The sequence below is a fragment of the Myodes glareolus genome, chromosome 1 (assembly GCF_982192425.1).
Source record: "Myodes glareolus chromosome 1, mMyoGla1.1, whole genome shotgun sequence".
Classification (NCBI taxonomy): domain Eukaryota; kingdom Metazoa; phylum Chordata; class Mammalia; order Rodentia; family Cricetidae; genus Myodes; species Myodes glareolus.
This window is the reverse complement of record NC_142026.1, coordinates 114,725,148-114,752,265: the sequence shown is the minus strand read 5'-3', so window position 1 is coordinate 114,752,265 and position 27,118 is coordinate 114,725,148. Positions and strand designations below refer to the sequence as shown.

General features: G+C 40.8%; 1 protein-coding gene across 2 annotated transcripts in view; it reads left to right on the top strand.

Moving 5' to 3' along the window:
* Positions 1–27,118, top strand: part of Map3k5 (mitogen-activated protein kinase kinase kinase 5) — a 208,121-nt gene that overhangs the window by 98,751 nt on the left and 82,252 nt on the right. For both annotated transcript variants that reach the window (XM_048424974.3, XM_048424975.3), the window contains exons 8-10: positions 8,664–8,776; positions 18,706–18,865; positions 21,036–21,189. In XM_048424974.3, the coding sequence (XP_048280931.1) occupies positions 8,664–8,776; positions 18,706–18,865; positions 21,036–21,189 (427 nt within the window). The remainder of the gene's footprint in view (positions 1–8,663; positions 8,777–18,705; positions 18,866–21,035; positions 21,190–27,118) is intronic.

Sequence of the window (27,118 nt, the reverse complement as noted above, 5' to 3'; positions counted from 1 at the left end):
CAAACCACTAATACTGTCCTAGGATGGAGTTTATGACCATATGGTTTATGCAAATGGGGACCGAGTGCAGTAGCAGAAGCCAGCAGATCTCTATGTCGTATGACCTGCTGTGTTCATCGCTTGTTACCTCTGGCCCTTCATTGTATGTTGAGTGTAGTTGCCGGCATTGATTCAGGAGGCCCAATGATTCAGGACTTGGGGACTCACTGGCAGCTGGAATGGCAAAGTCTCTGCTGGCCTGAAATTCACATTCTAGTCGGGGGGATAGAGTAGACCCTCTTGTCGTTAGTTTATATTCTGAAGCATACAGGATGAGCCAGGGCTTCGTTTTCTTTTGTACCACTCTAATATTTGAATTTCAAGAAATATTTTTATTGTACCCACATTTGTCATGCCCAGTGACATGGTGTTGTCCACTGAGGAGTATCTTTTGATTCTTTTTAATATGAGTACACACACACACACACACACACACACACACACACACGAATATGTTATACCTATAATTCTGTCCCTTTTTGTTCCTTTACCACAGCAGCATTTTTTTTCTTCTCATTCTCTTCCTTTTTCCCTTTTTGCCTTCTTCCCTCTTCCCTTCCTCTTTTCTTCCCCACCCCTTTCATCCTCTGTTGAACTCTCTGCTTAGGTCTTTCCGCCATTTTATTAAAATCTGCAAAGAACTGACTTTCAGTATTGCTGGGCTTTAAGTTGCGTATCTACTTCCTACTTCATATTTCATTGATTTTTAAAAATCATTTCTTCTACTTCAGTGATAATAGATAGCCCTTTTTGCTAGATGGAAGCTTGGAGCATTGATTTTTTTTCTCAATCTTTTTCCTTTCCCAGCACATTCTGTTAAAGGTATAAGTTATTCTACACCCCAGAAAAGTCAGTATATTGGGCTTATTATATAGTTACATTCAAATGTGGTTGTCAGGGTGATTTCTACTGTGATCTTCAGAAGTGGGATGTCCAGTATCCAGACATATCGTTTTTATTGCTTTCTACTTTGGTGCAGTTATGAGAGAGAATATATTGCATTATTTCTGTTCTTTGAAAGCTGTTTAGAGGTCCTTTCTGCCCTAGAAGGAAGCCTGCAGGTGTGGGGAGCAGCATCTCAGAAAACACAGATTAAAATGGCTTGCTGTGCTGTTCAAATCTCCCCTACATCTGTTGTTATTCTTGTTTATGTGTTTCATCATCATGGAGTATTTTATAATCTCCAGCTACTATTGTAGACTCATCAAATTTCTAAGTTCTATTATTTTTTGTTCTGTATGCGTTGAAGTAATGGTAATAGATGCATGTCGGACTATTACATTTTTGTACTATAGTCTTATCACTATGAAGTACTCTGCCTTGCTTTCTGTCTTTGTCTCTTATAATGATTCTTGTATGAAGTTGGCTTGTTTCGGATATTAATAAAAAATCATATCTGTATACATCATTGTAACTTACCTGTGTCCTTATACTTAAAGCAACTCTTTAAAATATATGTATTTGTATCTTTTTCTTTCTTTGCTCTTCTTGTTCAATTCTGTTTGTGGAATCTTTGTATTTTAAGACATGGACATTTAATGTGGAAACTGAAGCGTGGGCTTGTATTTTTATCTTGCTGTTCATTGTTTCATGTTCTTTGTTCATTTTTTCATGCCTGCATGATTTTTAATGAAATAATTGAGCATTACTTTGTCTTGTCTAATAGCTCATTAGTTCCTTAGTAATGCTTCTAATTACATTCCTTTAGTAGCTCCCTAATGGTTACTATTACATCCATCCAAGATCTCTAAAGTACAATAACTGATAGAATGGATTTATATGTGCATATATATGTATATCTATATGTATGTGTGTATGTATTCATTATATGAATATATATGTGTGTGTCCACATATCTATACACTTTATGAGAGTGGCATGCAGTCTGTGGTCTGGGTATTCTAACAGGGTCTCACAATGGAAACATGAAGAATTCAGTAGTTGTTCATCCCATGAAACTGAACGTCGTACCAGACCCAATCTGCTATTGGAGTACTAAAGGATTCATGGAGTACTAAAGGATTCATGGAGTTGTTGATTTTGTCTGTGATAGAATTCCACAGAAGGAGGTGAAAAACCAGTGGAGGAATGCCTCAGAAACAGAGTAGCTGAACCTGCCAGCGGGAGTGAGGGCAAGCAGGCAAAAGCAAAAGCTTCCTTCTTCCACATCCTTTTATGTGGGTTGTTTGTTGTGAGAAGATATGGCCCAGGTTAGGTGAGTCTTCATGTCTCAAGTATTCAGATCAAGAAAATCCCTCACACCAGCCTGCAGTCCACAACCCCACTGAACCTAGACAACAAAGAAGACCTTAAGAGAGACATTACATGGATCTACATAGGGAGGAGAGTAAGACAAGATCTCCTGAGTAAATTGGGAGTGTGGGGGCCATGGGAAAAGGGAAGAGTGGAGGAAGGGAGGGGAGTGGACAAAAATGTATAGCTCAATAAAAATAATAAAAAAGAAAATCTTTCACAGGCCAGATATGGTGCCACAAACCTTTAATCTCAGCATTCAAGAGGTAGAGGCAGGTTGGCTGATCTCTGAGCTAGAAGCTAGCCTCATCTACAGAGCCAGCTCCTGTCTATGGGACAGCCAAGGCTACAGAGAAAAACAATCCCCCCCCAAAAAAAAAGGAAAAAGAAAAAAGAAAGTTTCTCACAGGCAAGCCTAGAACTTGTGTTTTATTTAATTCCTGATGTAGTAAAGTTGACAACCAAGGTTAGCCATCACAAGAAAGGGTAAGGAACCTTGATTTAAATAATCAATAGAGGCTATAGTTAGTTGAGTTTGTATATAGCTGTGTATTTGCCCATTTTGATATTTGTTCTTTCCGCAACTCAGATAGACTAAATCACTCTTCTTTGGTCTGAAAACACTCTGATGGTTTTTGTGGTATGGATCAACCGGCAATGAGTTCCAGTTTTTGCTCGTCTCAAAGATCCTACTTTATTATCCTAACTGTGAAGTTGCATTTCTGCTAGCTTCTATCATTTGCATGAGAAACATTTCTTGTAGCTTCTATTATTTGGATTGCAAAACCAGCTCAGTTTTACTGACTCTCTAGGGGTTTTGTGCCTTTAGTCTTGTCTTCTCTAGCTAAATTTCTATTATTTCTTCTTTCCCTTCCCCCTCCGCTTTCTTCCCTTCTGTTTCGGGACTCCAGTCATGTATGATGAAGGCTCATCCACGGAGCTCCCCTCTGGTCAGTTTTAGGATTTCTCTCATGAACCGAATGGGGTGATGCCTACCGGTAGAGACACTGAAGCAGGAAAGTCCCTTGTGCCCACACTTTGGCAGCAGCTGGGCAGCCGAGCAAGGCCTTTGACTGAGCAATATTTTTTCCTCTGTGGGTTTTTGGTCTCAGGATTTGGACTGTTTTATTTTATCTCTCTTGAATTTTTCTAAACTTCCTGAGTCTGTGGGCTGATGTTTTCAGCAGCTTTAGAATATTTTTATCCCCGTCTTGAGCTATTCCCTGTGTTACATGTCCACTCTCTTCTGGGCACATAAGGACACATATGTTGGGCTTTTTAACTAGGTCCCATATGTCTCCTGCCCTGCCTTCTTTTCCTGTTCTGATTTCTTTCTCTGCTTCATTTTAAATACTTCATTTACTGTTTTGTGTCTGTTGTTCTGTTGTAGTCAGTGTGTTTTTATAAGCACGTCTTTATTTCCACACGTGGAGTATGTGAGATCCAGATTGTTTGATATTTGTAAGACTCCATCTCTGTGTTGTTCTTTTTTTCCGCTTTGTTCATCTCTTCCTGTTCTCTTCGCCTCACGCATCGTCAGTTTACAGTCCGCATCTTAAAGACCGCACTCGCCAGCGAGGCCATCAGCCTTCCTGGCCCATGCGGACTCTTTGTGAGTGGTTCACCTGCTCTGACTTCCCGTGATTCACAACTCTTCATCTTGCACCAGGCATCCTGCACTCCAGAATTAAATGAAGACCAAAAGTCACGCTGTGTTCTCGGACAGAGCACGGAGGACAAGAAGCTGCTGATGTCAGCCATTGCGACTGAGTTGAACTGTGCCTGAGTTCAGCTTGGGTTACCTAACCTGTCTGTTTTGTCATTATCTTGGCTGTGACTTTTTGACTTTTGACAGAGAGCCTGGAAAGTCTGCCTACCTCTTGATCCCTTAAACACTACGGGAGATTTCCTGTCCACATTTTGGGGTTTGAGATTTAGCTTTATTCTTCTGTTTCAAACCTTAGTAAATTTCTTGTTTCTTCAGTGTGTGTATGTGTGTATTGTGTATGCATGCTCATGTGTCTGTATGTGTGCCTTCAGATGCATGTGTACATGTGCACATGTGTGAAGGCTAGAGGTCACCATAGGGTATTTTCCTCAGCTTGTTTTTCAGACAGTTTCTCAATGCACATGGAGCTCATTGATTCTCCAAACCTACCTGGCAAGCATGGCCCACATATCTACTTGTTTCTATTCCCTAGTGCTGGGGTTATACTGCTGCCCCACCCAGATTTTTCTGTGGGGGCCAGGAGTCCAAACTCAGGTTCTTGTGCTTGCTGAGACATCTCCCCAACTCTAGTCATATCTTTATGGAATGATACCTTTTATATATGTATTCCAGGCTCCTTTGTCTAATGAGACTTTAACTCACTGGCGCTTGGGCATTAGCCTCAGTTTTCACCCTGTCACCCCAGCATGCCCCATCCCAGGGTCCTATAAAACCCAACCCATCCTTCAGTGTACATCCTACGGGAAGACTTCTGCCATATCGTCTGAGGCTCCTTCACATTTCCAACTTCTGCAATTACCAGGCAGCCCATTAGTTTCAGTTCTCCCAAATAGACCTACAAATCGACAGTGTCTCTGCTTACACCAGGGCGAGCCCCAGATCTCCCTTTTTAGAGCACTTCCTTCTCCAGAATTGTGTTTTATTTTACTTTAGAGATGTTAAACTTTCACATTTTTAAATGACATCATTTTCAAAGTAGTTTTTAAAAAGTTTTTTTTCCATACAATATATTCTGATATATTCTGATCACAGTTTCCCCTCCCCCAACTCCTGTAGATCCCTCTGGCCTCTCTACCCACCCAATTCCACTGCCTTTCTTTTTTATCTCTCTTTAGAAAACAAGCAAATAAAAACCATAATAATAATAATAATAATAATAATAAAAAGAATACAGGAAACACACACACACTTCATTTAAAAAAACAAAATTAAAAGCCATAAAATACAGGCAGAAGGCCGGTGAGAAAAACACTGTCCAAACACAGAGTCTTAGGACTGCTTTTGCTGTGATGAAACACCGTGACCAAAAGTGACTAAGGGAGGAAAAGGTATCGCCCTCCAAGTTCCATATAACTGTTCATCATCAAAAGCAGTAAGGGCAGGAACCTGGAGAGGGGTGCTGCTTACTGGCTTGCTCCTCATGGCTTGGTCAGCCTTCTTTGTTATAGAACCCAGAAACACCAGCCTAGGATGGCACCACCCACAATGGACTGAGCCTTTCCACATTGGTCACTAATTAAGAAAATGCCTTACAACTGGATCTTATGAAGACATCGTCTCTGATGACTCTAGTTTGTGTCCAGTTGACCTAAAACTAGCCAGTACAGAAAGCACCGTGAGACAGAAAGTTTACAAAAAAAAATGAGTTTGTTTTGTTTTATAATGGTCATCTGTTGCTGGACATGAACCTACCATTCGGTGTGGTTGATGTACTCAGTGAGACTCCATTGGAGAGAATCGATTTTTTTTCTTTGCAAGCAGATGCCAGTTGGAGAGAGGTTGGTTAGTGGTACAAGCCCATGCCCACTTCTTCTCAGCCCTGTGATGGCACCCCATCTGGTCTGAACCTGTGCAGGCATGCTGCCAAGTCACTATGAATTCATATGTGCATCCATCCTATTGTATTTTGAAGGCACTGTTTCCCTGGAGTCTTCCTGCCTCCTCTTCTCCATAGCTCCCTGAGCCCTCAATAGAGGGGATTGACGAAGACATCCCATTTAGGACTGGGTGTTCTAAATATCTCAGCCTCTTCACACTGCTCAGTTGTGGATCTCTGTGCTGTCTCCCATCGCCTACAAGAACAAGTTTCTCTGATGATGGCTGAACTAGGCACTGATCGCTAGCAGAATTGCATTAGGAGTCATTTTATTGCTGTTTTTCCTTAGCAGAGCAATAGTATTTGGTTTTCCTCTAGGCCTATAACCTGTCTAGTCTCAGGTTCTCACCTACCTGAGCCGTGTCAGGTATGAGTTCTATCTAAGAATTCATGAAGAATTTTTAAATCCAGTCAAAAAGTGGTTGGTTACTCCTACAACGTTGGTGCTACTATTGCTCCAGCGTTTCATGCATGCAGGTTACTATTGTGATGGCAGAGTCTGTAGCTGGGGTGGTGGTTACCTTCCTCTCCCAGCAGCATGCAGAGCACCTTCCAGTACCATGAACACTCGTCAGTAGGGGTAAAAGCTCTATATAGGCACCAGGGTGTTCAGCGAGATATGTAAATGGAGTCTTTAGCAATAGGGCCTTACCATTGGTGTGTGGAGAGCAACCAATAGCCTCGGCAGTAGCCTGAGATGATCATGGGTTACCATGGGGCCTCTTTGGCCAACAGCTCAATTAGATGCAACCCATTTACTTGGCAAAAAGATGTCTCCCCTTAATTTAAATGGTGAGTCCATTTCAATTTCTCTTATGTCTGTATATATTTTAAGAAACTTCTACAGTAGTGGGTTTCCATATGATGCCTCAAATGCCCCTTTTTGTTAGTTGCTCCTCCACATCTTCCTACCCTTACCTATCTCTTCCACCCAACTCCCTGTTTAAGGTTCTCACTCCAGTATCACCAATTGTCTCCCTATAACTGTATATTATATTTCCCCCTTCCTTGAGAGATTGTATTCTCTCCACTAATCCCTTACCTAAGCTCTGTGATAATATGGATTGATGCATGCCTATCACAGGCTTAAATGCAAGCATTCACATAGAAGAGCAAACGTACACTATTTGTCTTTTGGGGTCTTTTTTCTAGAATTTTAATTCAATGATTTTTATGGTTGATTTCAGCAATCTCTGTAATATATAAAAGTATGGTAGATAGATAGAAAAGATAGATAGATGGATAGATAGATAGTTAGATAGATCCCTTTCCTTCTTGTATTGGTTACTTTTCTTGTTGTTTTGAATGAATACCTAAAAAAAGAACTTGAGGGAAGAAGAGATTATTTGGTTTCATGGTTTCAAGGATTCCAGTCCATCATGGGTAGGATATTCCATACTCTTTAATTCTTTATTGAGCAATATTGTGTGGTTTGATATTACTTGAAGAAAACAAAATTTGATTTCTCTCTTCTCCTACAGTTTTTTTTAAATTAAGTGTCCCCTTGTCTGTGAACAAGGGTCTTTAAGACTTAAATGAGAACTTGTATGTTGTGACTTCCCCTGATGTGACCCTCGTTTTCCATTTAGAATGTACATATCTGTATTTCTAAGAGGATACAAATATTTTGAATAGTTGGAATTTCCTTTTATAGTCTGCAAATATTTCTCAAACAGAGTCAAATGATGAAGATTAATAATTATTTGGGTTTTTTTGTTGGAATTTAGACATTTGTTCTCCTTTATAGTAAGCCCCTTGAGGAAGACACAGAATCTTCAACATTCCGAAAGATGGGTTTTTGTTTAATGTTTAACTTATTTTAAATTATGAGAAATACCAAGTACAAATGAAAGCCAAGAGTATAAATATACTACTCTACCACCGCAGCTTTGGTATTCCCGTCTTTCAGCTATGATTTAAATAGAATAACTTTTCCTTACGTAATCTTTTTAAAAGCTGCCTCTTCAAATGGTTATTTATTGGGAATCTAGTCTGGTTGCTTCATTCTGATTTTCTTTTTGAATAAAGATTCCATTTCTCATTTGTTCATCTCTAGCAGATTCTGTTGGGGACAAGAATGCTTACTTTTACTTTTCTTCTTCATGTCCAAATGAACTAGTGTCACTGCCTGCTTAATATTGCATATGTGGGATCCCTTAGGTGGCCCCGAGGATGTGTCACCTTGAAAACTGCAGCAGATATGCAAACACTGGTCCTTGTGAGTGTGGGTGGGCTTTCCGGGATTGACATTCGGGCTCCTGAACGTTCAGAGAATGGTTTTGTGCCCTTCCAGCTGAGATTACTGTACAGCAGCACAGCCTTGGACTTCATCAGTGTCTTCCTGTCACCGGCATTTTGTTGTTTCTGTCACTTACCTGGGACCCAGCCCTTCAGGGTGTTGCCCAGGTGATTCTCCTCAGTGCCTTGTGTATCTTAAGGCATTAAAAAATATGTTCAGAAGTTTCATTTTAAGAATTTATGTCACACATATTTCTGGTAGATGGTTGAAGACAAGAAAGTTTTAAAAGATGGGGTCACTAGGTCAAGGATGAATTAAGTATTGGAATCAGAGGATATGGGGAGTCAAGGATGTGCACTCACTTAGGCATTAAATCCTAATAGCACACTCGATTCTGGGGCGGAAGCCAATGGAATATTTTTTGCTTGGGCACTGGAGTTATGCAAACAGAAGTTACTGCACACCCAGAGTTTCATGATTGAGAAAGTAAACTTGTACATTTCATCTTTTTTTTTCCCCCACCCTAGGTTCAAAAAGGCATTTGAGTCTGAGCCAACACTACAGTCAGGAATTAATTATGCGGTCCTCTTGCTGGCGGCTGGGCACCAGTTTGAATCCTCCTTTGAGCTTCGGAAAGTTGGTAATTGCAGCTTGATATTTTTAGAGGGAATCAAGAAACTGGACCCAAAGTCATGTAAAGGAGAAGACCCTTGTGCTTTTTGCTATAGCTAATCTAAATTTCGGGGTAGGGGTGCTAATGGACCCCCTGGATCAGAATTTCATACTAGTGTACAGAACTTGTGTTGGGATATAATTCCCAGTCTTACTGTATCTTTTTCCTGATTCCTGTGGTTACAACTCCAACTCATACTGATGGTACAGGGTCCTTCCTCACACCCCAGGTCTCTGGGCCTGTTAGTTTTGTGGGATATCAGACGTGTTTAAGATCATGTGTCCAGGTGCTTCCAAAAGAAAACAAAAAGCAGAGAGACTGATGGGGAAGGGGGTGCACAGCTGTAAGCCCAGCATGTGGGAGGCAGAGGGTTAGAGGACCACCCGCTAACCCTCTGCATCACCCGCTACATGATGAACTCAAGGATAGCCTGGGCCACACAAGTCTCAAGACAACAGCAAAACTAAAATGGAAGGACAGGAAGGAGGGAGGGATGGAGGGAAGAAAAGTGGGAGGGAGGGATGGAGAAAGGGAGAGGAAGGAGGGAGTGAGAGAGACAAAAGAACAAGGAAGGCAGGAAAGCAGGCTGGCTAGCTGGTTGACTTCTAGTTTGTTTGTATTCGTTGTTTGCTCTAAACACAGATGCCCCTGTGATTTCCTGGTGGTGGGAGTGAAGCCCACTAAGTCCCTAAAGTAACCATAAAGTAGTTGACACTCTCGGTGATAACTGGTCCCCTCAGAGACGATTTCTGAATTGTTGCCCTTGATAGAACGTGCCCTTTGCTCCTGTAGCAGTTCTGTCATCTCATCTGCTGGTCTTTGGAATAAATTAGGATTCACATCTTTGTGAACCAATTTTGAGTGGTGGTTTTGATTTAGTTATGGGGTAGCATCATCATCATCATCATCATCATCATCATCATCATCATCATTATTATTATTATTATTATTATTATTATTATTATTGTAAGTTTCTAGATCCCGGAATGTCTTCTGTGGTAACCAGATGTTGTTCTGGTGAAGAGTTAAGCCCCTCCCTAGAGACCTTCCCAACTCTCACAGGCATTATTACCACAGCTACAGAAGTCTTGTGCCTTATTTTTCACTAGAGAATAAAAACACTTATGTTAGTTTAATTATTCGCTATAAAAGAAAATTTTCTTAATATTTTAAACTTGAAAATAGTTTAAGTATCTCTAAGGAAAAATAAAGTCCCTGCTTTTTGAAAGCATCTCCTAAGAAGGACTTTCAAAATCTCCATCATGAACTGTTCTAAGATATTTTTGAAAGTAAACAGAGTCCCAGGCTCAAGGAATGATAAAATCTAACGCTGACCACTGCTGGGTTGCACTTGCCTTAAAGCACAGAGTTGGATCACTCCATCCTTTGTCTAAAATCAAGTGAAATAATTTTTTGACTGATAACTAAAATCAGAGAAATGAACATCAACTTGTGCCTTTTAGAAATCACTCTAAAATATTGCATCTTAATTTAAAAACTTACCATAGCCCAAACTCGCTCTCCATCAGTGGTCTCCGCATCTTGTGGCTGTGTTCTTTGGGTGGGGCCCTTCAGTCTTTATGGGATTTGACCCTGATTTGCATTTGTAAGTCGAGCAGTGACAGTGGTTTGGAAATGCACTTATTCTTGCTCTCATTTTTACGTGGTGTATAGATGAGAACAGCCAGCTCACTGAGGTTGGGAGAGCTGGAATGTAACTTCACAGAGTAAACACTGTGTTTTCTGCCAAGAAGAACTCATAACGTAGGTTGAACGAGCACTTAAAACATGGGGATGGCTTTAAGGTTTTGGAAATTGGGCTGGGAAGATACCTCATTCGGTAAAGTATATGCTGTGCAATCAGGAAAGCTTGATTTTGACTGCCCTCCTCTCCCAGCCCACATGAGAAAACTTGCTGTAATGGGCCACCTGCAGCCCTCTTTGTTGGAGACAGACAGGTGTGAGCCTGGGGCTCCTTGGTAAGCTCTAGACCAGCAAGAGACCCCATCTCAAAAATAAACAAATACGAAGAGAAACGGCACTTGAAGAACCACACCAGAGGTTGCCTGCCGGCATCCATATGCCTGTGTACACACAAACACCCTCCAGATACATTATCCTCATGGATAGGGACATGCACAACAAAAAATTAAATTATCGAAACCTGGACATTTCATCAAGTACGAAGACTTTCAATTTGACTTGATGTGAATTTTAGCTTCTATAACAGCTAAGTTTCAAGGTTATACAATACTATCATGTAAAACATAAATTGCATACCCTCATTAAATGATACTTAACTTTATATGTTATATTTCATTCAGTCAGAAATTATGCCAATCAAAAATGGGCTGACCTAAAATTAATATTAATATAGTAAGATTAGACTATGTATATTTTTAAGAGAAATGGTTTAGGCAAATAAATTAATAAACTATAGTAATAATATATCGTAATGTACAGGAAAGGAAAGCTAATGGCATGTTTGGCATTTTGGGGTTTTTTTTTTTTTTTGAGACAAGGGTTTCTCTTTGTAACAGCCCTGGCTGCCTTGGAAGTAGCTCTTGTAGACCAGGCCGGTCTCGAACTCACAGAGATCTGTCTGCCTCTGCCTCCTGAGTGCTGGGATTAAAGTCTTGTACCACCACCACCCAGATATAAGAATCAATTAAGAAGTAATTCTTAACTATCATGTCTGTAGCCAAAGATTCTTTTAGTCCTTTTCCTATTCCTTTAACAAAATACCAGAAGATGCATAGTTTACTTAGACCACAAGTTTGCAGGTTGAAAGTTCAAGATCAAGGCGCTCCATTGATCTGGTCTGGTCTGTATCCCATTATGGTGGATGTCAAGAGGCAACAGTTACATGATGGTGCAGGGATGTAGGTTCAATAGTGACTAGACCGGCTCTAACTTATGTAACAGCTGACTCTCTAGGAGCTAATGAAGGGCTCCATTAAAACGACCTTGATCTCTTCTGAAGACAATGAGGATGGTGACTCCAGTGAGCTAACCACTTCCCTTAAGGCTCTATGTTTTAAAGGTTCTAATACTTCCCTATACCACTATACTAAGCCCCGGGCTTCTAGTACATGAAGCTTAGAGGTAGATGTTCAAGCCATGTCCGAACGATCACACACTCTTGATTGTAGTTATGGGTTTGTCTAAGGTTATACTAATTGCTTCATAGGTCCTAACTTTTGGGTAATTTATGGTTCAACTACTTAGAATTAGCATTTAACACATAGGGCAATATCTTAAACCTTCTATTTTAAGCTTCATAAGCTTTAAAAATTAATATTCTAACATTAAATAAAAATAATTTCTTACACAGTCTGTGGAACTTTTTAAAGATGATACATTTTATAGAGAGTCAAAATTACTGTTTTGGGCCCATATTCAGTAATAGTTGTGTAAGACAAGGAACCCTATTTTTGGAAATTGAGATGGATTAATATTTTAATCTCATTTTCTCTGAGCATTAAAAAATATAGAACAGGGCCACAAATATAGCTCAGATTGGTATCCTGGCATGTAGGAAACCCTGGGTTCAATCCCCAGCAACATGTAACCAGTTCCTGGTGGCCATACCTGTAATTCCAGCACCCAGGAATGAAGGCAGGAGAATCAGAAGACCAAGGCCAGTCAAGAAAACTCTGTCCACTTCACCCAAAAGCAAAAACAAAACCGAATCAGAACAAACAAAGCCTCAAAACAAAATAAAAGAAAAATTATGAAATAAATGTATTACTGAATATAAAAATCCACATGTCAATAAAGATTGAAAAAATTAAAACAGAAGCAAAACCCATTTCCAACCACAAAGGACTCCCTTGTCCCTTATGGACAGAGCTTGGAAGGGAAGGGTTAAATACTTTTCCTTTCTTTTAAGAAAGTTCTCTGGCTTACGTGTTTTGAAGCTCCTCTTCAGTTGAAGATTGTTCCTTACAGTTTTACTCCCAAGAAGGATGCATTCTTTTGGAAAATACTGGTTAATTAAGTAGAGAAAAAGGTAAAGCTGATGATGACAGCGATGTCATGGTAAAATACTGGGGCAGAGATTTCCAGTTAGAACTGAATCCATTAAGTAAGTACCTTTGTTTAAGAAGCAGACATCTTGCCTTATTTACATGGTGTCTCAGCAATTCCCTGATGAAACTGCTTGTCACAAAGGAAAAGATGTGCACACACGTACTGCACAGACATACGTGTAAGCAAAACACCCATATACATAATGGAGTAAGTAACTTGATAAATCTTCCAAAAAAAAAAAAAAAAAGAGCAGATATATCTAAAGGGAAAGGCCCTGCAAAGTCACCAAACTCAATCACTATTTTAAGTGATTACCATTGTTACATTTCTCTTAATTTGATGAAGTACATATTGTCCCTTGTGAAATATTCTCACCAGAAATGTTTAACTGGAAGCTTAAGGTCCAATATCCATTCAGTAGGCACCATGAGATCTAATAAAGTAAGTTAGACAATGCTATGAAATGCCAGTAGGCAGGTCCAGAATACACGGGTAATCTATCAGACAGCATCTCTGCTTTGAGGAAACAATAAACAAATCTGTGTCATAGGAAAAGAAGCATGGCTGGGTTAGGTAGATTAAAAGATATTTGGAGTCATAAATACCAAATGAAATTAAATAACCATTTAATTTACTAAGCTTAGTTATGGAAAAACCTATGGGGAACATTTTGGTAAAAATTAGAGGATTTATTTGAGTCAGGACAAATCTAATATATAACCTTAGGGAATTATTGCTGTTGTAATGGAGAAAGATTTATAGAAGAATTTTCTAGATTTTTTATAATCTGTAAACATGAAATATCTGTGATTTAGTTTGAAAAGCTCAGCAAAAATTATCAAGAAGCGGAAAGACTAACCATTGTCCCCAAACTGATCATTCATTGCGGTGCTTATGTATGTATGTATGTATGCATACACACATGTAGATCTGTTTGGCTCCTCTGTGTTTCTTAGACATTGCATACTAAACTAGTGTTCTACCGCTAAATTACACTCCCTACTCCCTTACTATAGTATATTTTCTAGTTGTATATGTTTGAAATTCTTTATAATAGAAAGCCAAAATGAAAGAATTAATCTCTGCCTTTTCGGAAACTTCCAGAGCTCTCTGGACTCTGTTCTCCTCGTTGCAAAGGGTAATATCCCCTCGCTTGCTGTGTTGTGTGCATTGAAAGAGTCAGCGTGTTTAATGTGCTCAGTGCTAGGCAACTAATGAGTGCTTGGTCAGAGCTCTGTGTCCTCATTTCCCCGTAAAACAGCCTTGAATTTAGTCGCAGCCTCCAGGTAGAACTATGATGATAAAAGCTATACCATTGAAAACTCCCCGGTGCTTACGAGTCAGCCAGTTCTAATGAGAGCTATGTTAAAATGCAAATTATATCAGCAGACAGTTCAGTGGAAGAAGCTGTAGGAAGTTATATGAAATCACAAGGATGCAACACCCATTGCTTATAACTTAAGCCAAAAAAGTTTTACACAGAAGAAACTTACACTCTTGGTAAGGAGTTGGTAAAATCATAATTGATGGAATTGCATTCGCAGTTATGCATAAAGACCTTTAAAATGGTCCAGTGACACACACCTGCCCTCCCAGCACCTAAGATGTTGTAGCCTAGAGCCTAGTATAGTGCTCCTTCTGAAGCTCTGCTCCGTGGAAATATCCAAAATACGGATGTGCTTCTGTGTACTGAGGTCCATAATGTCTATGTGCTCATGAGAAAGAAAGGTCTCCTAAATATAAAAACATTAGCAGAACTGAAAGATGGCTCAGTCAGTAAAGTACTTGCCTTGAAATCATGAAGACCTGAGTTCAGTTCCCAGGAGCTACATTGAACAGCAAAAAATAAAAGCAAGCCAGGCTTGGTGGCACGTGTCTTTAATCCTAGCACTCGGGAACTAGAGGCAGGCAGATCTCTGAGTTTGAGGCCAGCCTGGTTTGCAGAGGGAGTTCTAGGACAGCCAGAGTCACACAGAGAAACCCTGTATCAAAAAAGCAAACAAACAAACAACAAAACCAAAAACAAAAAAGTAAATAGATAAATAAGTAAAGCAAGCAGACTCAAAGCTGGAATGGCAGTTGCTCTTGTAATCCCATTGCTGAGAAGGCAAAGACAATGGATCTCCCAGGCTCGTTGCCCAGGCAGCCAATTCAGAGGTTGTAACACCCCGACTTGCTCTCTGGCCTCCATACGTGTGCTTATACATGCTACATACATGTGCTTATACATGCATGCACCTGAACAAACACAGGTTAGAGCCATGTTTTAACACCAATCTTAAAAGCATAATGGTTTCACATAATAACAAGTTTTGTTTTTTTAAGATTTATTTATTTCTTATGTATGCAGTGTTCTCTACACATGTCCACAAGAAGAGGGCACCAGATCTCATTGTCGATGGTTGTGAGCCAGCATGTCATTGCTGGGAATTGAACTCAGAACCCCTGGAAGAGCAGCTAGTGCTCTCAACCTCTGAGCCATCTCGTCAGCCCCAAATGTGTAGCCCAGGCTGGCCTTGAACCCATGATCCTCCTGCCTCTGCCTCTGTTAGCAAATCCTACCAGCATGCACCAGCACAACTGGCAAAACCAAGTTTTATGCATCGTATCTGAAGAACGCACAAACTCATTTGCAAAACAAACAAAGCATGAAAATATGGTTAGTCACAATGGTTTTAAAAAAACACAAGGCAATATTCTAGTGGCATGCACCTCCCATCTCCAACACATCAGCAATTAGATCTTCATGATGAAGAGGTTACCGAGTACATACACAAAGCTGGGTATACAAGAATGTAATAAAACATGGCTATCTATCCATCTGTGCTTTGGTAAATAATTTATGACTTGTTCATATGCTAAAACACTATCTGTCATTAAAGATAATGCATTTTGAGATTGGTGAGATAGCTCAGTGGGTATGAGTACTTGCCACCAAATCTGATGACCTAAATTTGATCTTCAGATTTCCCATGGTTGAAGACAGTCAACTCCACCAAATTGTTCTCTGAGTTCTACATGCACACTGTGGCGTGAACATGACGGATGCATAGACACACACGCACACACACACCACACACACACACACACACACACACAGACCACACAAAGGGAAGTAAGTAGATTTAAAACATTTTTTGTCCAAATATTGAAAGGGTGGGGTCATGATCCTATGGCAAATTTATGCCATTGTTAAAGTCAGATATCATTACCATAGAATAACATTCTAGATTTTTTAAAAATCCTGAATTTTATTGTAACTATTCTTGTTTTACATCTAAGCATTTTCAGAGTCGCTGTTTGGAAGTTTGAGAGCAGGACTCTCTATTAGATTGTGTCTGGATTTTACTTGTTCCTGGAAGTGTCACATAATAAAAAGTTGTTTATTTTCACCCAAGGTTGGTAGATAAATTTTTAATGTCTCATTTTTTCCTGCCTACTTTTTTAACTTTTTTGGAGTGGGGCTGCCCAGCTCAAAGATCTGTGCTGTGTTTGCACAGGCAGGTGCAATTGGTTCCAACTTAGGAGATTTTTTGGTGGCAAACTGTTCTCTTTTTAATTTATCCTCACAAAATGTGAGGATCATCCAAATGCTCATTTTCCCTTGGAATATTTATGGTTTAAGTAAATTATATAATAAAAAGTAACTTAAAGTTAAAGGTTATTTTGTTTTAGTTAAAATTCTCAAAAGGGTAAAATATTACTCTCCGAAAATATAAAGTAGACAAAAGTAAAATATTTTATTTAAACCATTTAGTGTGGAAATCTTAATATGACTATAATTCTGGTCTGGGAGGTGGTGGTGCATGCCTTTAATCTCAGCATTTGAGAGGCAGAGGCATGCCAATCTCTGTAAACTGGAGGCCAACTTACTCCACAAAGTGAGTCCCAAGACAGTCAGGGCTACACAGAGAAATTCTGTCTCAAAAAAAAAATAAACAAAATCATACATCTGAGTTATAGAATGTTTAAGAATTAATAAATGCTTTAACAAGAAATATTAGGATAAGATTTCTACACTTGATTTTCTTTGAAGCTGGTTTATGTTCTAACACGTCACAGATCCTGGGGATTATATATCCTACCACACAGGGATTATTTGTACAGTAACTGGACAAAAATTACAAATTAGTAAGTAAGCTTCTATTCATGAACCTTTAACAGGCAGTAGATGTACTTCCCTTGAGTGGCCTTCTGCCTCTGTAGCCTGTTACAATGATATGTCCTACCTTTTAGCCCTGTTTTTAAATAACAAATATAAAATTAGATGATACTGGGAATTGGACTCAGAATCTTATACATACTACAAAACACATGTGTTCTACTGTGAATAGCACTGAGCTATCTCACCCCACACCTTTTATCCTCTTCTTGTTCTATAACAGTCTTGTTAAGTTGCCCAGGCTGGTCTTGAATTCTCTCTGTAACCCAGGCAAACCTTCAACTTCTGTCTGATGCTGTAGCCACCTCCACAGAAGCTGGGATTATAGGCATGCGCAAGTAGATCAGGTTTCAAATCCTTTTTAAGGTAATGAATACTAAGAGCATTAAGCAATTCTGCAAGGATATATATTTTAAGCAAATCAATATAATGAACAAATAATACAAAACAATTATAATAGAATGTAAGGAATGTAGACAAGCAAATATGTCTTGAACAAAGTTGAAAAATTCACATTATATTATCAAGCCGTGTTAGACAGTAGCAGTAGCAGGCTGGGGCTGTAACTGTAGGATGCCTGCCTCTCATGCAACAAATGTCACCAGTGTAACAAAGAGAAAATGGATGGTACTAATGAGACAGCACTGTCTAGAGTCTTTGGCTTTATAGGTTCCTAACTGATAAGATATATGTAATATAGTAGCATTTCACTTGTATTTTAAGAAATAAAGCTTGCCTGGAGATTGGGAGAGTAAAACAGCCACACTGGTGAGCCTTTCAGCCCGGCAATGGTAACACACACCTTTAATCCCAGTAGCCACACCAGTTGCCATAGAAACCGGGCAGTGCAGCCCATTAATTCCAGTAGTGCATGCATTTAATCCCAGAACTAAAGGGGATTATAAAGAGAGGAAACAGCTCTCAGGCACAGTCTCATTCTGAGACTCCTGGAGACAGGATCGCCCTTTTGGACTGAGATTGAGGTAAGAACCAGTGACTGGCTGTTTTGCTTTTTGGATAAAATACAATTGAAATGCCACTACATTATATTGTGAGTGTATATGTATATGCACACTATTTATACAGACATGCACTTGTGTTTCCGTTTACTGATAGATTTTTCAACCTACAAAACACAAGAAAATCCCCTTTCCCATTATTTCACGATCCATGGTAAAACAAAAATATACTGGATTTTCTCATCTTACATGTATGCTCATGGACACATTAAAATTCCAAACCGTGGCACACAAATGTTGGGTTTTTCAACTAAAGATAATTTTTGCTGGGGCTGGAGAGATGACCCTGCAGGTAACACTTGTTTCTCTTGCAGAGGACCCAAGTTCAGTTCCCAGCACCCACACCGTGGCTCACAACCATCATAGCTCCACTTCAAGAGTTCAGACACCCTCTTCTGAGCTCTGAGGGTGCCATGATGCACACACATATATGCAGGCAAAACCACTCATACATATAAAAGTAAACAAAGAAAAAAAGAATACAATTTTTAAAAGATATTTTTATTTTCTTCTGTGTACATTTTGTTTGGTAAGACATTATGCCCTTCCAATGCATTTGATCCACATCAAACATAGAGCTATTTTGATCTTTCTGTACAATGAAAACTTAATTTCATGTCTAAATGAAGAGTCAGCCCTGCCTACTTGCGGTGTAACACCCTACTTCCTCTTCTTTCTCCTAGGGGTGAAGCTGAGCAGCCTCCTGGGTAAAAAGGGGAATCTGGAAAAACTCCAGAGCTACTGGGAAGTCGGCTTCTTTCTGGGAGCCAGCGTCCTGGCCAATGACCACCTGCGCGTCATTCAAGCATCTGAGAAGCTGTTTAAACTGAAGACACCAGCGTGGTATTTATCAACCCTCGTGTGCTTCTGCAGCTCTGTTTATTAGATAGCCTCACACTCTTCAGTTTTACAACTTCTACATGATATTATTTCTTCTTAGGCCAATATCCGGAACCTACAGGAAAAATAAAATTTTTCGTGAAGAAAATGCATTGAATTAAAAGTTTTGATGACCTCAATGACGTCACTTAGCTTTTCCTAGACATTGGCCTTCCCAGCCAGTGTCACTCATGTGAACTGTAGAGGCTGCACAGTCTGTGCCTTCCAGTCCGACACATGCCCCAGATCTGAGACCACATCTTCGTCTCGGCCGCTTTGGGCTCCATTCCAAATGCATGTTCTTTGTTTCTTTCACGATTCAGTCTCAGTTTGGGCATTCTCGTTCTTGGTTTTCACTCTGTTTCACTCCTAGTGTGAGAGACACATTGGAGTGTTTTCTGATGTGTGTGTGTTTTGTTAAAATTTTCAGACTTTTGGGGGGAGCTATCCAAGTCTCACCATTGTCTGTATAGTATTAGAGAAATAACAAAATTCTTTCTATACTTTGGACTACTTTAAAAATAGTGCTAGTTCTGTTCTGTCACACGTGGTTACTGACTTTCAGGGTAGAGATGTGAAAAAGTTTAGCAGCCGTGCAGAGAAAGTCCCTTCCTAGAGCAGGTCTGAGTACAGGCTCTGAGTGCCCATGTCCCCAGAACTGACTTCCATGTTAACATAGTCCTCCTGGTTCCTTACAGACTTCCTCATCTGCAGGTCTCTCTCTCTTAACCAGTCCTCCTCCATGGCATCCCTGCCCAGCCTTTCCTCTTCATCGAAATCCTTAGATCTGGATTGATCCAGTTTAATAGTTGTCACAGCTGAGGGATAAAGCCCATCTTCGTTTGGCAAACAAGGTTCACCCTCCACCTTCCCAAACCCGCTCTTGTTCTGCTCTGGGATTCACACTGCACTCTCCATATAATGAACACGTGGCACCGTGGTGTTTACACATCTGAATTTAGCACTTGCCTAAAGATGCCTTTTCCAGCCTCCGTGTTCATCCACCTGGGGGAGTGCTCATCCATCACGTTTTGAGGAGGATGCTGACTTCAGACCTTCGTGCCCCCCACTCTCATCCCATCCCGCTTTCCCGCTTCTGACGTTCTTCAGTATGTCTCTGTCGATGCTGAGGTCTTTCTTTAAATATATCCCCACTGACTTTATCCATGGTGGTATTATACCTTTTATATTTGTCTCCATGGCACTGTCTGCAGCTTGGGGACAAGGGGCTGTACCCACAGTCTCATGCGTGTCCACAGTAGGCTTTGAGTCAATGCCATGAACTAAGTGAACCATAAGTGATACACTCGGTCATATGTGCGCTTTCTTTGTGATGACTTTTCTGGTGGCAGAAGAGACTGAAGTGGGGATACAAAGAGCTGTGCTTTAGTGCCCTGTCTTCTGTTACCGAGAAAGCAGACAGCATCCTGTGTGGTAGTAAAGCAGCCGCACAATAATGCCTAATTACGTAATGTCAGCTTCCATGTCTGTGGTCTGCAAAGTGCTGACACAGCCACCATCTTGCATAATTATCTTTTTCCTCGTTTCTCCTTTTTCTTTTGAGGCACCATCTGTCTTCTTACGTTTGTGGATATTTGTATGATTCCTAAGCTCAATGGCTCAGAGTAAAATAACCTCTCACGAAGGATCTATTTCTGAGACATTCCTTGAAGAGGCATATTTAAACACACATGTGTCCACCTTGTCCTCAGATTGAATATAGGCATTTAAAACTCATGTGTTACAAATAGTCACATATATGTATTTTTAAAAATGTGTTGCTGGGAAGGGAGCTCAGCATTTGCCCGGCATGCACACGTCCTGGGTTTGATCCTCAGTACAACAAATAAAACCATTTTAGGGAGATGTTTGACCCCGGGCCCAATTTACTTAAACATTCTAAACATGAGTTTTCTCGTCTTTCAGAAACATACTTTGCTGAATTTTTGTGAAAGCTGAACATGTGAAAGTACCTGCTATTTAGCACATAGTAAAACATGTTTGGTAAATGTGGAGGCACAATTATAAGGACAGTCACACTCAGAGACTAGAAAGAACACCTAGCAGGTGAAAGTGGGGTTGAGGGGAGTAGGTGGCCCTAACTCTGCCCCGTTTTGCGTCCTTTAATTCTCAGGTACCTCAAGTCTATTGTGGAGACAATTTTGATATATAAGCATTTTGTGAAACTGACCACGGAGCAGCCCATGGCCAAGCAGGAGCTGGTGGACTTTTGGATGGATTTCCTGGTTGAGGCCACCAAAACAGACGTTACTGTCGTTAGATTTCCAGTGAGTACCTTCATTTGCATCTGCATTCAGTTCTGTGTTGCTTCCTGTCTTTAAGGAACATCTGCCCCGCTTGATTTTAACTGTCCTGTGTGAGCACTTGCTGACCAGGCTGATTTTATACAGGTTGACTTGTTTTGCCTGACTATGTAGAGCTTTACCATCGCTTTATATTTTGAGATATAGTATAGTTAGTATAATTAAGTCGCCCAAACTGGTGTTCCACTCCTGCCTCAGCCTTCTGCATGCTGAGTGTGGGATTACAGGCATGTGCCTCCATGCCTATTTTAGTTGAGTTTTGAAAATAATGACTCTTCAAACCGGAGAAATGAGTTACAACTTGATGTTTGGGGCAGGGATTTGAGTTGCTCGTTATGATAAGTCCGGAGGCTGCTTAGAAAGCAATAGAAATATTGTGACCTTGGTTAGGTCAAGGCGGCTCTTGAGCCCAGACAGAGTCCAGACGTTGTTGGATACTGCAGTCTTCTTGCCCTGTCTTCAGTGTTATCAGCATTGTTGTGCCGAAACTATCGGCTCACTTGTTTGCAGTTCTGTCTCAGCCACTGTCAGCCAGGTAGGTCAGACAGAGTTGCCCTGTGGCCACATAAGCCTGTGGAGCAATCACTTTTTATTGCTGCAACTCTAGAAAGCGATGACTTGCAGTTTGGCCTTCAATTCAATTTGTCTAATTTCAACTCATGTGTGTGCGCGTGCATGCATGCATCTTTGTGTGTGTGTGTGTGTGTGTGTGTGTGTGTATACGCGCACGCATGGGTACACAGACATAGACACAAATACATACATACATATATATATATATATACACACATATGGTATGTGTGTATATACATACTAATGCATAGACAACTTTGTTTGTTGTGTATGTGTGTGCCTGTGTCTGTGTGTCTGTGTTGTGTGTGCAGCCATAGGTCATCCTCTGTCATTTCTCAAGAGCTGTCCACTTATGTTTTGAAATAAGGTCTTTCTCTGGGATTCGGCTAGGTTGACTGGTCAGCGAGGACCAGAAATTCACCTGTCTCCGCCTCTTTTGTTGCTCAAGACAGGGTTTCTCTGTGTTGCTTTGGCTGTCCTAGAACTCGCTCTGTAGACCAGGTTGGCCTTGAATTCATAGAGATCCACCTGCCTCTGCTTCCTGAGTGCTGGGATTAAAGATATGTGTGTGCTACCAGTGCCTGACCTGTCTCTACCTCTTTCACAGTGGGATTATACAAGCATGCACCACCGTATATGACTTTTTACATGGGTGCTGGGGCTCAAACTCAAGCCTTTGTGTTTGCATGGTAAGCACCTTACTGATTAAGCTAACACGCATGCACACACACACCTTTTAAAAACTGCATGGTTCATCTTCACAGCTAATGCATTCCCATCGTACTACACTCAGGATACACCAGATTCAGAGTAATATGACAATGGCATCCAATCCATGTCTTAATAGCAATTGGCTTTGTGTGCAAATTGTTTCCAATGTCAAAATCTTACATCCCTTGTTTGCACTCTGTAATCCCAGTCTTCCATATGCAGGGGATGTGACAATCCCCAATTCTTTTCATAAACCCCGATTTCTAGTTTCTGTTGATAGGATCATCTTCTTCACTTAATTCAATCCATTGCTGGAGTGAGCATGCTTTGCTCTGACTTCCCCCACAAAGCCTTGAGCTCAGCAAGACCCTCAATTGAAACATCTTTCAAATTAAAGCACTCTGCTCTGTTTCTTAGTGCAGATAATGTGCAGCCTAGGAAGGCCCGTACCTCGGAGTGAGCTGGCAGCTTGCCCCAGGGCTCTGAGTAACAATAAATATGCTGCTGAAAGCAGAGTGCACGCCCTCCGGCAGAGTTTAATGGACTGCCGACTTGATGAGCTGACTGTCGACAGGATAGGCGAGAAACCCGCGGGAAAGGAGAGTTCCTGCTCACCATTCCAAACTGCTTTACACATGTTCAGTGTGAGCCAGCCAGTCTGTTGTAGTGTAAATACGTGAGTAAGAAGTAAGGCCGGGAGATACCGAGGAGCTGTGAAATTATAGACTCTAGGTCAAATAGACTTTCTTTTCTTTTCCCCTTTTAAAATCTTTCCCCTGTTTTAAATTTTCTCGCACCTTCCTTCCACTCCCCCTCTTCTCTTTTCTAGACTGAGGATCAAACGAAAGCTGAGCAAGTGTTCTGCCACTAAGGGACACCCCTAGCCCTTGCCTAAAACAAAACATTAAAAAAAAAATGGAGGTGGGCGTGGGGGACAAGCCCTCACTATGTATCAGACTGGCCTTGAATTCCGTGTGTATCCCCAACTTGTTTCGAACTTGAAATTCTCCTGCCTCAGCTTCAAAACTATTGGCATTTTAGGCACATGCCACCACATCCATCTTAGGGAGTTTCTTAAGCAAGAAAAGACCCATAGTTCCTTAAAGAAAATATTATCTCATCCGAATTGATTTAATTTTTAAATGGAGGAGGGCTGGAAGATAGCCCAGTCCGTAAAGAATTTGCTGTGTAGGTAGGGGTACCCGAGTTCCACCTGGATAGCCCACATTTAAAAAAAAAATCCAGATTCAGTGATATTCGTCTATAATTCCAGTACCAGGGAGGCAGAGAATGGGAGAGCCACTGGCCAGCACACCTCGTCTGCTCAGTTCCGGGTCAGTGAGAAACACTTTCTCAAACACTGAGGTAAGGGCTGGAGAGATGTATGGCTCATTGGTCCTCTTGCAGAGGACCTGGGTTTGATTTCTAGCACCCACATGGTGGCCCACAAGGGTCTGTAGCTCTAGTTCCAGGGGATATGACGCCCTCTTCTGGCCTCCTTGGGTAACGCACACATGTGGTGCCCAGACATTCATGCAAAGTAAATGACCCACACATAAACAAAAATAATTTTTTTAAAAAAGCAGATGTCCTTCTTAAGGAAATGCTGCTGATCTTGTCCTCTGTCCATATTCACACATGTGCACAACACTTACCAAATACACATATGGACCCACACAGACAACACTAACAAGTACATACACACAACAAAATGGAGGCTCTGGTGGTGTAGAGCAGTAGAGAGAGCTTGCTTAGCATGTGTTGAACTGTAAAAAAAAAAAAAGAAATATTGGTCAAAAAAATGCCATAAACATGCAAAATAGACAACAATGAAGCAAGAAAAATATTTAATGCAAATGCCGAATATGAAAGTTAAAGAAGGCGATCGTATGGAAAGCTAATTAACCTGATTAAGTAGACAAGAAAACACAAATTGGGGCAAGAAAAGGTTCTGGGTCTGCTGAACTCAAGTAAGTAGAAATTTTACACTCAGCAAATATCCAGGGACAAGAACATTTTAGATTTTGCTGGTGGACATTAAGATTTGCCAGGCTTTCTGGAGAATTGTCTAGGGAGGGGATGTTGAGAGAGACTGTGGAAGGGACTGTGGGGACTTCAACTGTATTTGCAAGGTCTGTTTCTTTAAAAGCTGTCATGAATCTAATGCAGTAGGACATTGCCGGTGTGTTCCGTGGGCATCAGCATTGTGTTCCATGGGCATCGCCATTGTGTTCCATGGGCATCGCCATTGTTTTCTGTGGCATCACTGTTGTGTTCCGTGGGCATTGGCATTGTGTTCTGTGGGCATCACTATTGTGTTCCGTGGACATGGCTGTTGTGTTGTGTGGGCAGAGGCAGAAAGGCACATGTTATCTTTCAGACTCATTTATGACAGTTTGTTTGGCAGCAATCCCATTTCTTCTCAAAATATTTCATGCTTTATTTGTGACTGTCTGGTTTTGAAGAAACTAAAATAGAGTGCTTTGTGCTTATTTCTTCCTCTCCTACTCCAGAATTCATAACTTGAAAACTCACAATTTCTTTCCCAGGCTTTGTTGTCACACTGAGATCAAAATTGTAGTTTTCTAATTCTCATTTTACCCAATGCCTTGACAATGTGATGTAGACACCCTCAGTGACCCACATGCCTACACTCTACCACCGACCAGACCGCCCCCTACCACTGACCGGACCCCTCCCCCACTCTACCACTGACCAGACCCCCTCACTCTACCACTGACCAGACCCCCCATTACCACTGACCAGACCGCTCCCCCACTCTACCACTGACCAGACCTCCCCCCATTCTACCACTGACCAGACCCACACTCTGTTTGGCTTTTTATAATTTTTGAGACAAGGTCTTACCAAGTTGATCATGCTGATCTCAAACTTTACATCCCAGCCCAGCCCCCAGAACAAGTGTGCATCACTATCGCTAACTAAACTCTCGTACACTTCATTTTGTATCAACTCTATAAAGCGTGAGTCTACCAGGAAGTTCCAAGTTGAGAAAAAACTGCTTTCCAGTTAATCACATGTCTATTTTTCTGTATTTGCATATATGAATAAGCGTTGTAGAAGCTGCTAAGACATTATTTTCAGAAATAAGAAAAACATATGGTAAATACATAAAATATATACAAGACATAAGTCATAAAGTAGCAGAGAGGAGTGAGGGAGAGAGACATACGCACATTTGTACATGCACACGTTTGGTAGTAAATTGTCACTGTATTTGGGTTCCCTCGGAAGGAAAGGCCCTTCCGGTGCTGTGGCAGTCACTGTAGTATCTTATCTTCACAGTAGCAGCTTCTGTGACTCATGCTTAGGGGTCTTTGGTGGTCTTGATTAGGATGATCACATTATTTTATGAAGTTCATCCAAAACCCAAAAGAGAATGCATAAGAAAATGTATTGGGAAACTGGGATTGTTTCCATTTATCTCATTTCCATATTTCCCTTCTTGTTATTCAAAGAAAAAACAAGCAAACAAACATGACCAGAGATACTGGAAAGTTTGCAAAATTATTTGGATGGTCCTATTCATTTGTACTCAGTTTGGTTAACTTTCTTTCCTTACCTCCATCAGGAGAGGCGTGAGGAGGGGGGTTTGCTTCTCACCTTGCATAAGCCTGAAGACCACCAACTTATCACCTAATGCCAGGAGCCGGAAGGGAGGAGGGGCCTGGTGCTCAGAGGCTTTGAGAGACTTAGATATACACAGCCTGCTAATATAGCTTCTGTTAGGCCTTGCCCTGCTCTCCTGCTTCAGAAGTCAGCAGTCATTGCAACGTTGGCTAGTGTGAAAGGCAGAGTATACACCCCATGGGAGCTTTATCCAGCACCACAACTCTGTTCAGTTGTCTCCTTTTCTTGGTTGGTCGCTCTTCTCTTCTTTCCCTTTCTCCTCCTCTCATCTCTTCCCTTCCTTTTCCACTTCCCTTCCTTCTTCTTCACTTTCCCCTCCATTCCTCTGCCTGTCTGTGGTTCTTTTATGTATGCTACAGATTCCTCTTATTTTGTCATTTCAAGGGCAGATCGAAGGGCTTCACAAACTTTAGGCAACGATAACCTTGTTTTCGTTCCCTGTCCCAAGTTGAGAACACACAGTGTAGAGTTCATCTATTAGAAACATTTGGGATGACAATAAAGACATAGTTTAACAGGAGAGGGAGTCCATAAGAGGCTGTGCTTCTCTGAAATAATGTACCCATAGCATTGCGGAACAGGGGCTGTCATTTGTTGGGGAGGAAACTTGAGAAGATGTTTTGGGAATTCTATCTTTTGTTCTCTGTTACTTGTTTTAGTATCTGAAATGCTGGGTTGTTCAAATGTAGTTGGAATTTTCTTTAGGCTGTCAACCAGCTTCCAAATAAAGACACAGAAACTTATTATTAATTATGCATGCTCAACCTTAGCCTAGGCTTGTCCCACTAGCTCTTTTAACTTAATTTAACCTGTTACTATTCATCTATGTTTTGCCTCAAGACTCTTTACTTTTTTTTTTTGTTCTGTATGTCCTACTTTCCTGCTTTCTCTATGTCTGTCTGTCTGCCCCCTGGCATCTCCCTGGTGTCTCTTTTTCTTTCCTTTTTCAAACGCCTAA